The following is a 14,936-nucleotide window of genomic DNA, read 5'->3' as shown; positions in this document are numbered from 1 at the left end:
ACTATTAATAGATGGGGGGTATTGTCTAATTGAGTGACAACTCATTGGAGTCTGTCGAACCTATCTTCAAATTAATTATCCTAATAATTAATAATGATTATGGTTGTCCTATTTAGTGACGTTCATATGGAATCTATTATAATCATTTAATTAATTATTCGGGTTGGGTAATTGATTATTCAAACTGATCAAGTGGGTAAATTAATATTCATATCTAATCAAAACAGGGGTGGATTACATACAGTGATAACTGGTGTAATTGTTGACAGAAGTGATAACTGCGTCACAGTTTAAATCCTTAATTAGTTGGAATATTTGACTTCGGGTATAAGGGTAATTTGACGAGGACACTCGCACTTTATATTTATGACCGATGGACTATTATGGACAAAAACCAGATAGGTATCAAATAAACCATGACAAAGGACAATTAACCCGAGTAATAATTAATTAAAATCAAAACGTTAAACATCATGATTACGGAAGTTTAAATAAGCATAATCCTTTTATTTCATATTCTATCGCAATTTTATTTATTGTTATTTTATTTATCGTCATTTATATATTTTACGCACTTTAATTATTGTCATTTATCTTTACGCTTAAAAATATAAAATTGACAAACCGGTCATTAAACGGTAAAAAACCCCCTTTTATAATAATATTACTACTTATATATATATATATATATATATATATATATATATATATATATATTTATATAAATATAGTTTTATAAAAATATAGTACGTAATCACTAGCTCCCTGTGGAACGAACCGGACTTACTAAAAACTACACTACTCTACGATTAGGTACACTGCCTATAGTGTTGTAGCAAGGTTTAGGTATATCCCATCCGTAAATTAATAAAACTTGTGTCATATTTTGTAGTATTTTGTATTAAAAATAATACTATTTCGTACCCTCACGCTACATCATCAAGTTTTTGGCGCCGCTGCCGGGGAAAGCTAAAACGCTATATTTTTAATTTATATCTGTAAAAATATTGTTATAAAAAAAAGTAATTTCGAGGACACTTTTTGTGTTTTCACGGGGTATTTAAGTTTTTTTTTTTTAGTTTTTGATTGATTAAAGATATATTAATTTAAATATAATAATTTAATAAATATAATAATATAATAATATTGAAATAAAATATAAAAATATAATAATATTTTAGAATCAAATTTGATACGTAAAAGTTTTAAAAGTTTTAAAAAGTCGTATTTATTAAATATTTCAGGGGTATATTATGTAACTTATAATTAATAATTTCTATAATGTCGCTTTCATGTGAATAGTAAATTAATTAATTTCTTTTCATTTACTATTCAAGAATAGTAAATGAGTTAAAAAAAAAGTTTTGAAAAAAAATAATAAAAATAATAAAATTATTAATTCCTTTAAAAAAAAATTTGTGTAAAAAAAACCATTTTTTTAAGAAAAAAAATTCGTTTTAAAAAAAAAAATTGTAAAAAAAATCCTTTTTTTTAAAGAAAAAATTTTTTTTTAAAAAAAAAAGTTTTAAAAAAATATATATATAAAAAAAAAAATTTAAAATCCTTAAAAAATGAAATATAAAAAAAATTAAAAAAAAAGTTTTTTTTTTATTACCTTTAGATTTTTAGACTCTAGTTACAATTTTTAGTATTAAGTTTAGTTTTGCCATAGTTATTTTTATTTCTAGAATTTTTAGGTTTGTCGTAAAATCCCTTAAGTGCTTATTCCTTAGACTAAGATTTATGTGCTTTAGAATTTTGCGACGCCGTTTTTCGCGCTACTTTCTTATTTTTATTTTTCGACGCCTATTTTTCGACCTTTTATTTTTCGACCTTTTTCGACGCGTTTTTTTTTCTTTCTTATTTCTCGCTATTCTAGTTTTAGGATAAGATTTTTATTCTACTTCTTATCTAAATTTCTTAAAATTACGAAAATTTATTTTAAGTGGTTAAATTGATAGACATCAAAATTTTCTGGTTCGTAGTAATAGTTGGATTTGTACGTGGACCGGGTTATTGGAGCCAAACAGTACTCAATTATATTGAGACCAAACGAATCCTGCCCCTCTGCTGCATCTTTTGGCTATTCGAAACGTGGGCAAAATCAGAAAAGTTTATTAATTGGATAACTTATATAATTTTTCTTTCCTTTTAAAAACTAATAGGATATTCAGTGAATGCACCGAGTAAAACGTTCACCACCTTTCATACGTTCACCACCTATAACTCGATCAAGACATCTAGCCAATATTGTCGCCGTTGATTTTTCTTTAGAATCATCATCTAGTCGACCAAGAACTCCAACTCAAATTTCCGATAATCCATCTTTTAAACCCGACCTCACAATTGAGAATCCGGAGAATATTCAGGGACAATTCCAAGATCCAGAACCACTAATCATTCCTCCTGAACCACAAACCATTAAATCAGAATCTTCTAGTGATTCGTATTCAACAAATTCAATTATGGAAAATCTGGAACCTCTAAGTATGGAAGACCGAATGAGAGCCACACGCACGGGCCAAGGTCACGCCATTATTAAGCCAGACATTAATGCGCCAGATTATGAAATCAAAGGACAAATCCTACACATGGTAACTAATCAGTGCCAATATAGTGGTGCGCCAAAGGAAGATCCAAACGAACATCTTCGTACGTTTAATAGGATCTGTACACTATTCAAAATCCGAGAAGTTGAGGATGAACAGATCTATCTCATGTTGTTTCCCTGGACTTTAAAGGGAGAAGCCAAAGATTGGTTAGAATCGTTACCTGAAGGGGCGATTGAGACATGGGATGTTTTAGTTGAGAAATTTCTTAAAAGATTCTTTCCGGCATCTAAAGCCGTGAGACTTCAAGGAAAAATTGTTACGTTCACACAAAAGTCAAATGAAACTCTATATGAGGCGTGGACAAGATTTGGAAAGTTGTTGAGAGGATGTCCTCAACACGGTTTAGACACTTATCAAATAGTACAAATATTCTACCAAGGTGTCAACGTTGCTACACGAAAAGACATCGACATAACAGCTGGTGGTTCCATTATGAAGAAAACCGCAACTGAAGCTTACAAAATTATTGATAACACAGCCTCCCACTCTCATGAGTGGCACCAAGAGAAAGATATATATCGTTCATCTAAAGCGGCTAGAGCCGATTCTAGCCATAACTTTGATTCCGTTTCCGCAAAAATAGATGCTTTCGAGAGACGAATGGAAAAGATGAATAAAGATATTCACGCAATACGAATTAGTTGTGAGCAATGCGGTGGACCACACTTAATGAAAGACTGTCACATTGAACAAAAGATGGAACAACGTGAGAATGTTGTCTACATGAACCAAAGGCTGGAAAATAGTTATCAGAATAATTATCAACCACCAAGGCTAAACTTCAATCGAAATCAAAACATTCTTTACAATCCAAAAGGACCCGACAATAACTCGTATAACCAACAAGGTCCGAATAACCAACCAACTCAAAACAACACTTTCAATCAACAAAGACCTGGCTTGTATAAACCACCACAACAAACCGAAGAGAAAAAGTTAAATCTGAAAGAAGTGGTATTTAAGCTAGTTGAATCTCAAACACAATTTATTGAAATTCAAACTCAAACGAATGAGAGGTTTGATCAGTCATTTAGAACTCAACAAGCTTCTATTTTAAATCTAGAAAAACAAGTAGGTACTCTTGTTAGATTGATGAGTGAAAGGAAACAAGGAAAGCTACCGAGTAATACTGAAGTAAATCCTTGGAATGAAAATGTTAATATGGTTTCAACAAATTCTGAAAAACCAGCATCAGAAGATGGGGAGGTTTTAGATGTAAGTAACAATGAAGAAGTTACACCACCACCACCACCCGAGTATGTAAAGCCAGTGGTGGCACCATACAGACCACCCATCCCGTTTCCAAGAAAAGGAGTTGAGTATGAGCAAGTAATAGGTAATAAAGTTTGTGAAACCTCTGGAAAGAAGAAGAAGAAGAATAAAAAAAAGTGCAAGAAACAAAAACAGTAGAAGTAAACCCGGTGAAGACAGTTCCACCAAATCCTCCACCTAGGGTAGGTGATCCGGGTGAATTTATTGTTCCTCGTCTACTTAGTGACTGTGTCATGTATGATGCACTAGCAGATTTAGGTTCAAGTGTGAGTGTTATGCCTCTTTCATTATATAAGAGATTAGGTGTAGGTGAGTTAACTCCAACGGATATGAGTGTTCGACTCCTTGATCAAACCATTAAGCACCCAGTTGGAATTGCTGACAACCTACCCGTTCAAGTAGGTAATTTAACCTTTCTAGTCGAATTCATTGTCATTGACATAGAAGAGGACTCAAACATTCCTCTAATTTTAGGTCGACCATTCTTAGCGTCCACCGGGGCGTTATTTGATGTAAGAAAGGGTAGAATGACACTTAGTAATGATGAGAAATCGATCACCTTTATGATTCGAAAGTCTAAATATCCACAAACCAAAACCGTTGAACCGACAAAAACGATTGGTAAGAACCATGTTGTTTTACCAACTCCAACGGTAATGCTTAACAATAATAGAACGCCTAAATGTGGGGAAAATGAAGTAACACCTAATGATGACTTGATAATAAAGAACCCCATAGTTGATACGAAATTAAATGACCCCGTTAATAACAGTTCAATGAAGAAACTTTTTAAACGGGTTATTGATGCTAAAAGTAAGGGGAAATTTAAGTTATATAACCGGTTAGTATCCAATCTGTTGCCTAAAGAAAAGGCGAAGCTAGTTGAATTTGTGGATATTACGAAAAAAGCTGGTCACTGGCTTAAAGTAAAAGTCACAGATATGTAAGTTGATTATGGTCCAAGAGAAATTGACGATGAAGTTAATCACAATTTCGACACCACATCTACCTAAGTGTGAGGAGATTCAAATATTCTAAAAAGAAAATGCTGTTTGGAGTTAGTTGTTCTGTTCTCGTGTAGTTCCGAGAATGGAATCCGATTGGTCTTTTCCACTAGCAGACACTAAAGAACTAGTTTTCTCCCCCCATTCTGAATTTTTTTGTTTTTTAGGTTTTATATGAAATTAATATGTTTTCTTTTTAAATTTTGTGTGAATTTAAAAATAAAAATTTACTTTATTTCATTAAGTTGAAAAAAAATGATTTCTAAAATTCGTCGTGAGTTGAAGACTAGGTCGTTGAGCCGAAATTACTTTACCCGAGGGCGGGGCAAAAAATTTTGTCATCATTATTTTTAATTTTATTGATTTAAAGTATGCAAAAAAAAAAATATTTGATTTTATAAATTTTTGAACGTGGGGTAATATACCCAACTTTAAAAATATGTATATATGTTTGTATTTTATCATGTAAACAACAGGGTAAAACAACGCACTTTCAAAGACTAACATTAAGTTCAGCAAAAGCTACTGATTTTGATGACAAGATGCAAAACAACAAATGTGATATAATAAATGAAGGAATGAACGATGAGGCGCGCCATCTATCATTCGACGAGCTTTGTAATTACAAACTGGGTATTTTTAATCACTTTCCTACACTAATCACCCTCATGAATTTATAATTATAGTCTGATTTCATGCAAATGAGGGCATTGCATGATCTCAAGTGTGGGGAAGGGTTATAAATTCTCTCGGGTTTATACTTGGCTTATTTTCTAAATATTATGAAAATTTTAAAATTTTTTAACTAAATGAATTCAAAATCATGTTTATACATATTTATGAACGATAAAACTAGGTATTAATGCCGAAATTATTGTTACCTCGGAAAGAACATAAATTGAGAAACAACTAAAACGCTTGAATTTATTTATTAAGATATAAAAAGACGCATGAAAAAAGCCAAGTGTGGGGAGAATGTACCAAGTTATTCAATTAAAAACTATCTATCACATGTTTTTGTAAAGTTATTGCAGGTGCTTTTACTTTGGACTAAATTAACTGGTTTACCCGATTTACTGTAAGAAAGATGGATCTACACGATGAATCAATTCCATCATTAAAAGGAAGTAAAGTCTTTCGAAAAAGACACGCGCTTCTTGATTTAGGTCAAGAAGTTGTCGTCCAGACCAGCTGTAGGTTGACGAAAAATCTAGAAAAGTCATCTCTAAAATCAGCAGGAAATCCACAGACCTCGGCATCAAACAGGGTCGCCAAGTGGTCAGATTTATCCTAACCATGAGAAGGATTTATCTCGTACAATGGGGGGCACCGTGAAAATTAGCTTGATAAGACTAATGAATCAGATCCCCAGAAAGGATAATCTCCTTAAAGATTAAAAATCAGCTTTTAAGACTGATATTACTCAATCCTTGAGATTGACCTTAAAGATTGAGAATTCAAACTCATGGAATTCAATGATATCTAAACTCGAGCTTGAACGAGAAAATATTTTGATCAAAATTACAAACCGATTTGTTTTCTGAAAACCCATTTTTAATGCGTTCATTACCATTGAACGTAAAATCCTGAGAATTCATTGGAATTCATTAGGTCACCTGAACCAAATCGGGTGTCAGCCGTAAGAACGGTGGTTGCATAGCATGGTCGAAGACAGGACCTTGTGCCATACCGAAAAATCATAGGATGATCTTTACTATTGCTCCTACAAAGGATAGTAATAGCATCCGACACGTTTTTGGACCATAATCAAATGCATGCCATTAGACATTGCCTTAACAGTTTCTTGTTCATCGCTTTCCTTTACAACCAGACGGTATTTTGCTGAAAGGTAATATACGGGACAAGTAAACTGGACGTGTTGCTTTCCTAATACAAGGATAGCAAGTGGGTAACACAAAACCACAAGTGTTGAGCTAAAATTTTCAAATCTGAAACCCACACAACCCACAAAAATATTTTGCAAACACCGGTGAAGGGTTATTCCAGAAAACTTGTCTAGGGTAAAAGCTAGATTGAATTTTCAAAAGATCAAATGTTTTCATAAAGATCCAATTTCCTAACGGATCTAAATTTTCATAGTCATGTGGAACTATAAACCGCCTTTCAAATGTGCACTTTGCTTTGGAAACCGAAAGTAAATCGGCTATTTGATTGCAAGTGTCGTTGACCTAAACCCGAGGCAACTGTGGATGACACACCCACCTTTAACCATCGTTACTATCATTGTTTATACCGTTATATCAAAATCACTGATGTACAAAGTGTGAAGAATAAAGAAGTGACTCGTGTGATGTATTATATTGTTTCAAGACTGTATTGCTTGAGGACAAGCAACGTTCAAGTGTGGGGATATTTGATAGTGCTCCAAATGAACATATATTTAGTAGCAATATCTTGTGATCACCACTCCTATATCCATGAGTTCATCGCGAACAACTAAGTCATCTAGTCTCGATACATGTTGTAAATAAATTCCCTAGAACCCGTCGTTTAATCAAATCGAAAAAACCAAAGCTGACAGTGCAAACCTCGCGATCGTGACTAGAGGTCTCACGGTTGCGAGTCAATTATCTTCAGCATCATCGAACTCTTTCTTCTTGCTTTCAATTCACCATTGTACCCGTAAAACTGAGCCTAAGCTCTGATACCACTTGTTAGGAATTTGTGAATGCCCCAACAAGACAAGTGATTGATCATAATCACTAACCCACGAATGACAAACGAATAATTAACGCAAAACGATAAATAAATGACGCGGGATTTAACGTAGTTATATCCCAACTCCAAAACACGGAGAATGGTTTACCCCACGAGCACAAATCAGGGATTTTTCACTATAAATTTCGTGCACACATTGTATGGGTTACAAGCCGCAAAATGTAAAGTACAAGATATTAAATTATACGAAAAGGCGTTAGAAAATCCGGAACCGAGACATGAACCAACTTTCAACGCTCGACGCAACGGAGCTAAAATTACAAGTTAACTATGCTCAAGAATATAATATAATATTTAAATAATTCATAATAAGAATAATAATAAATAATAAAAAGTTGTTAATTGAGCATAGTTAAGGGGTCATAAGTAAAAATTTCAAATCACCAATTGCCTATAAAATGGAATTCACGGAGTAATGAAAAAATACACCTTTTCTTCTTTCTTTCTCTTTACATGTAATATATATATTTATAATTATAATTTTAATTTTAGTTTAAGTTTAATAATAATTGGGTTATTGTAAGGAATGTTTTACGGGTTTTAAAGTCGAAACTCTGTCCGTGTAACGCTACACGATTAATAATCACTGTAAGTTATGTTCTTTCTTTTTAAATTAATGTCTCGTAACTAAGTTATTATTATGCTTATTTAAGCCGAAGTAATCGTGATGTTTGACTAAATATTAAGACGGGGTTATTGGATTTTGTACCATAATTAAGGTTTGGGCAAAAGACCGACACTTGTGGAAATTGGACTATTGACTATTAATAGATGGGAGGTATTGTCTAATTGAGTGACAACTCATTGGAGTCTGTCGAACCTATCTTCAAATTAATTATCCTAATAATTAATAATGATTATGGTTGTCCTATTTAGTGACGTTCATATGGAATCTATTATAATCATTTAATTAATTATTCGGGTTGGGTAATTGATTATTCAAACTGATCAAGTGGGTAAATTAATATTCATATCTAATCAAAACAGGAGTGGATTACATACAGTGATAACTGGTGTAATTGTTAACAGAAGTGATAACTGCGTCACAGTTTAAATCCTTAATTAGTTGGAATATTTGACTTCAGGTATAAGGGTAATTTGACGAGGACACTCGCACTTTATATTTATGACCGATGGACTATTATGGACAAAAACCAGATAGGTATCAAATAAACCATGACAAAGGACAATTAACCCGAGTAACAATTAATTAAAATCAAAACGTTAAACATCATGATTACGGAAGTTTAAATAAGCATAATCCTTTTATTTCATATTCTATCGCAATTTTATTTATTGTTATTTTATTTATCGTCATTTATATATTTTACGCACTTTAATTATTGTCATTTATCTTTACGCTTAAAAATATAAAATCGACAAACCGGTCATTAAACGGTAAAAAACCCCCTTTTATAATAATATTACTACTTATATATATATATATATATATATATATATATATATATATATATATATATATATATATATATATATATATATATATATATATATATATAGTTTTATAAAAATATAGTACGTAATCACTAGCTCCCTGTGGAGCGAACCGGACTTACTAAAAACTACACTACTCTACGATTAGGTACACTGCCTATAGTGTTGTAGCAAGGTTTAGGTATATCCCATCCGTAAATTAATAAAACTTGTGTCATATTTTGTAGTATTTTGTATTAAAAATAATACTATTTCGTACCCTCACGCTACATCATCAACTATATAAATATAATGTGTCAAATTAATTTTTTTCATTTAAAGAACAAAAGGAAGGAAAAGGGTTTAATATTAAATATATATAAGAAAAGAAAAGAAATGCAAAGTAAAAATAAAATGACTAATTATAAAAAAAATAAATAATAAATAATTTTTCTATCATGAAGCTGTCGTATTTTTTTTTTTTTGAACAACAACACGGGATCACCCAGGGGGACTTAACCACCCACGCGTTCATATCCCTCTCGTTGCATAACCCACCCCAACTACTGCACATGAGGAAACCCGGCCTAATCCGACGGCATGGGCGGTAAAAACCCCCTTCCCCACTTCCCCCGCAACGCGATGTGCGGAAGACACCCTTGGGTGGAATTTAAGGGTAAAGGGGCAACATTGTGTGCAATGCTGCAACCACGAGAGTCGAACTCCTGACCTCTTGCTAAAAGAAACATGCCACTACCACATAATCTACAACACAATGTTATGAAGCTATCGTATTAGTATACTCCTATATAACTATATATTTGTTAATCCTTCGAGGGTTATTGTACGTAGTTTTCGTAGTTGTTTACTTGTGTTAGAGTGCTCCCAACGGTCCGCCCAGGAGACCCGCCCAAAACCGCCCAACCTGGGCGCCGATGGCACCAAACCCGCCCAGGGGTCGCCCAGCTTGATTCGTCCAACACCTTTTCTATCTTGAGCATATTTGTGGACGAAGTTAACGGGTGAGAAAAAAAAATCTAATTTAATGGGCAACGGCTAGTTTCAACGGATAGATTTCAATTTTTTCTTTTTTCTTTTTTCTTTTTTCTTTTTTCTTTTTTTCTTTTTTACACTATATATACACACCAAACCTTAATATTTTTACATACACAAACATACACTCTCATTTCATATTTTCTACCCATTTCATCATTTTTATACTCAAATAAACAATATGAGTTCCGATTCCGACGTAAATATGGTATTATCGACCAGAAATACGACTACGAATCGAGCACTCGAAGTAATTGACGCGCTAGATGAATTAAGTGATAACGAAGAAGTAGAACAAATACCACGGGCACCTAGAAGATATTTGCATAGAGATCGTCAGGGTCGTGCATTGGCTTTATGGAATGATTATTTCTCCGACAATCCCACATTTCCGGACGATTATTTTCTTAATCGTTATCGAATGAACAAACCTCTATTTCTTCGTATATGTCAAGGTATATTGAACTTTTCTCAAACTCCGGTACCTAAATATTTTACTTATTTTATTCAAAAACGTGATGCTACCGGATTACTTGGTTTTAATATTGTTCAAAAAGTAACATCCGCCATACGTCAACTAGCTTATGCTGCTTCGGCCGATGTTTTTGATGAGTATTTGCATATGGGTGAACAAACCTCATATGATTGTTTAAACAATTTTTGCAAATGTATTTTTCACTTGTACGGTCCCGAATATTTGAGACGGCCAACTGCACAAGATGTGCAACGTTTGACCACTAAACATGCTCAAATATATGGTTTTCCGGGGATGTTAGGAAGTATTGATTGTATGCATTGGACATGGAGAAATTGTCCGGCACGTTGGAAGGGTCATTATATACGAGGTGACCATGGTTACCCGTCAATTATGTTTGAAGCGGTAGCATCGTACGATGGATGGTTTTGGCACGCGTTTTTTGGAACTTCCGGATCAAACAATGATATCAACGTGCTAAATCAATCCGACTTGTTTAGTGAGTTATTAGCCGGTGAAGCACCACCATGTACGTATACGGTTAACGGATGTACGTTTGCTAAAGGTTATTATTTGGCGAATGGAATTTACCCGGAATGGTCTACAATAGTTAAGTCGTTCAAAAATCCGATAGACTCGAAACAAAAAAAATTCAAAAGGTATCAAGAATCGTCAAGAAAAGATATTGAACGAGCATTTGGAATACTACAAGGTCGATGGCAAATTGTTCAACGTCCGGCACGATCGTATTATATCCGCAAAATTAGAAGGATTTTGTTATCATGTGTCATATTAAATAATATGATAACCGAGGACAACGGCCGTGCATTTTGTGGACTCGAGGAGAATTATTGTCCGGTTCGACGACCACCGAGATCATTCCAAGAAAGGGTTGAAGCGCATATGCGAGTGGACGCGGAAATAAGAGATGGGGGCATTCATCAACTACTAAAACATATGCTTGTAGAACACATACATAATCTTCCACCAAATTATCGCATACGACATGATCCCACAAGAAATCCAAACAACCAAGATGACGCCGGACCTTCACACATTCCCGATGACGAGGATGAAGAAGATCAAGAAGAAGATCAAGAAGACGACGATGAAGAATAGGTCTTTTAATTAATGTTTTAATGTATTTTTAATTTTAATTGTATTTTTATTTTAATGTACTTTTTATTTTAATTATTGTAATGTTTTTTAATTTTTAATAAAAGTTTAGTTTTATTTAAATAATTGTAATTATTTGATAATATAAAATAATTCAAAAAGAAAATAAAAAAATGGAAGGAGGAGTGTTTTTGTTGGAAGTGTTTAGTCCTGAGTTTAGTCCTGGGAAGGAAGTGAGATGGAGGTGCTGATGTGGTGCTGAATGGTTGGTTAGTACTGGAAGACATTCTGTCATGGTTGTGAGCATTCTTACAATTACAATATGAATGAGCTCGTTCGTAGATAGTTCATTGCTCGTTGTTTCGAGTTTAGTTTTTTAGCTAGGAGCCTATACTGGTATTCTCTGTCTCATTCTTTGATGAAATTCCTTTTAACAGTATTCACTATTTCGTTAATTTGGGGGGGGGGGGGGAAATTAACGTGGACGTGATTTTTTTTTTTTTACGGCGAAAAATTGAATTGTAATAAATGGAAAGATCTTCATCAAAACAATGAAGATGCAATACAAGTTACAATGACGGAGACATGCTCGGTCTAAATTGACGAAAATTGAAATTATATATTGAAAAAACATAAAAATATAAAAATATGGGTTGTGATCCCATAAATACGAGTGGACGCCATTGCAAAAGTTGTGATTGGAAGCCTTAAGGAACGGCTTAACTTGAAGCTACGAATTAACGCCGAACTACACGTGACTTTACCATTGAGTATGAAGTCGTTACGAGCTAACCAAATAGCCCAAATTGAAGCGGAACCAATTGACTTCCAAAAACTTTGAAGCTTTGATGCCCATGTTAAAGAACCAATCAAACGAGAATTCTTCAATTGAACCCGGAAGAACCCAAAACACAAACCACCAAGAAATATACTCCGCCCAAACTTTAAAAGACCATTTGTAATGTAACAAAAGATATCCAACGTACAGTCTTAAGGGACCATGTGGACAAAAAATATCCAACATGTGCTACCTGTTGTGTCCAATCTTAATCAAAGCAACTTAAGGTAGCGGTCAATATCCAACGTACAGTCTCCCCCTAATCTTAATGATTGCCCCATTCCATTAAGTTTTCATAGGATTTTGTGGATATAGAATATAGATAGAAACCCAGAAACTAACTTGTGAATTTTTGTTTCTCTATATCTTTGACTTTTAAGTTTCAATGATAATCATTATCATTATCATTATTCAACTGAAGCATGGGTGGTATATCCGTATATATATATGTGAATAGAAAACCAGTTTGTCAACGTATCTAAATTTGACCATTGAGTTATGATACCCCTTTAATTCAACTCTTTCGCCTGCTAAAAAAAGGATAACGCTAGTAAAAAAAAAAAAAAAATCTGCACTTGTACAAAAGTACAATAATGCTTAATATAGGTTTACAAGACGATAAATATAGACTATACATATGTGGGATAAAAATGTTACTCCTACAAAAAAACACATATTTGTTGGACATATGTATATAAGAAACGTATGTGAAAAGTTTTGAGTGGATTGCAAATTGTTCATCAAAGGTGAAGTGGCTCACTTGGATTACAAGACCCTTCGTATTAGATGACAAAGGCTAATATATATGTCTGGATCCCCAGTCATGTTAAAATTTTATTGTAATAGTCGTAATATTCATGTAATTTTAGTCGAGTCTTCTCAGTCGTTGATGCCTTTTTAGGTTGGTTCTGAAAGTATTAGTTTTGTACTCTTTTCATTTATCAATGAAAAATTGCTGGCTTTTCCAAAAAAAAATATATAATAAACGTATGTATATGCAGGATGATGGAGGTGAGATGAGCGTTGAGCAGCCATAGATTGATAAACTTGAGTCTCCCAATGATGATAAGAAATTGGATAGTGGACAAGTGGTGATTAAATTGGTCGACCTATGTACCAGCTATCATTTAATACTTTGTTTCTTGTTTTGGCATCATATGAAAATTCAAAGTAATATTGAATAAACAGCGAGTGATTCGTATACCGTCTGTATTAAACCATGCACTACTAACCCAGTTGTATTGTACTCTACATCTTTTTGTTGCGAATGTCTAAAAATGGGTGGGATGTGGGCATATCGAAATTGTAAGGGTTTTCAAACGGACTACTTTTAAATATTTTATTAATTTGCTACGGTTATGGTTAGAAATTTTCAAAGGGGACTCATATTCAAGAAAAATGAACTTTAGTGATAGATTTATTAGTTACTAGTAATACTAAATTGATCTTTAAATCGAGTTAGTGATCAAAATAGGTTGGTCACTTCTCGTCACTATAAATTCATCACAAAATATTATTATAGACCAAAATATTAAGGATGGTCACTATAGTGACCATTTTGGCTAATAATATCCTATAGTGATCAAAATTTTAGAATGACTTTTTAATGATAACTAAATAGCATTATTATTGAATAAATAATAAGTCGTCATTAAATTTTTTTTACAAATGACCATTTTTCTTGTAATGAATCTATACTAATTACACTTTGAAGCCTTGTCATTAAAAAAAAAAAAAACTTGGTTCATATTATAAAATTGTAATTTCTAAAATACATTAGTCCGATAGTTATACGAACTAGTTAGTGGTGTCTTATTTAAATAAGTATGTTGATATTTTCAACTTTTTTATGATAAATCCACCCTAATTTCATGTTAGTTTTTAGAAATGTCCTCCACTCTAATTTCATGTTAGTTCCATACTTTGTTAAAGACGTATTTTTAGGGTATTTTAATACATATAGATGGATAGATGGATGTATAAAATTCATGTTTGAAAATATTAATTTCCAATAAATATAAATGGTACAGCATAAAAAAATCTAAATAGTGGTGTAAAAAAATTGAATGGATTGTTGTGATAAAGACAGACATGTGACTGACAAATTATTGTATTATAAATACCAAAGGATGTAATTTGCATAAGATGCACACATGGAATATATTTCATATATCACCATTCTTTTACTCTCTCTTATTTTAAGTTTATTAGTAGCCTATAGTCAAGAACAAACCCACTAAAGGTAGTTATAAGCCTACTGAATTATAACACGTTATCAGCACGAAGTGTTCCGTATAATCAAGGTTTATCTATGCAAGCACAAGTCACTAATCAAGTTCATGATGTACACTACTGGAGTGCAAAATCAGTCAAATGGTGGGGATCTTTGTATT

The 14,936-nt window shown here is 33.0% G+C and overlaps 1 protein-coding gene across 1 annotated transcript; it reads left to right on the top strand.

Moving 5' to 3' along the window:
• The first annotated feature begins 10,319 nt into the window (after nt 1-10,319).
• Nucleotides 10,320-11,708, top strand: LOC139864530 (uncharacterized). The gene has a single exon (XM_071853113.1). The coding sequence runs from the start codon at nt 10,320-10,322 to the stop codon at nt 11,706-11,708; it is 1,389 nt and encodes a 462-aa protein (XP_071709214.1).
• Nucleotides 11,709-14,936: the final 3,228 nt, after the last annotated feature.

The sequence above is a fragment of the Rutidosis leptorrhynchoides genome, chromosome 8, assembly GCF_046630445.1.
Source record: "Rutidosis leptorrhynchoides isolate AG116_Rl617_1_P2 chromosome 8, CSIRO_AGI_Rlap_v1, whole genome shotgun sequence".
In the NCBI taxonomy this organism is placed as follows: Eukaryota; Viridiplantae; Streptophyta; class Magnoliopsida; order Asterales; family Asteraceae; genus Rutidosis; species Rutidosis leptorrhynchoides.
Note: the sequence above shows the minus strand (reverse complement) of the source record. Positions and strands in the feature narration are given on the sequence as shown.

Coding starts and splice junctions, on each gene's coding strand:
- LOC139864530 (XM_071853113.1), top strand. CDS start 10,320: ATGGTATTATCGACCAGAAATACGACTACGAATCGAGCACTCGAAGTA.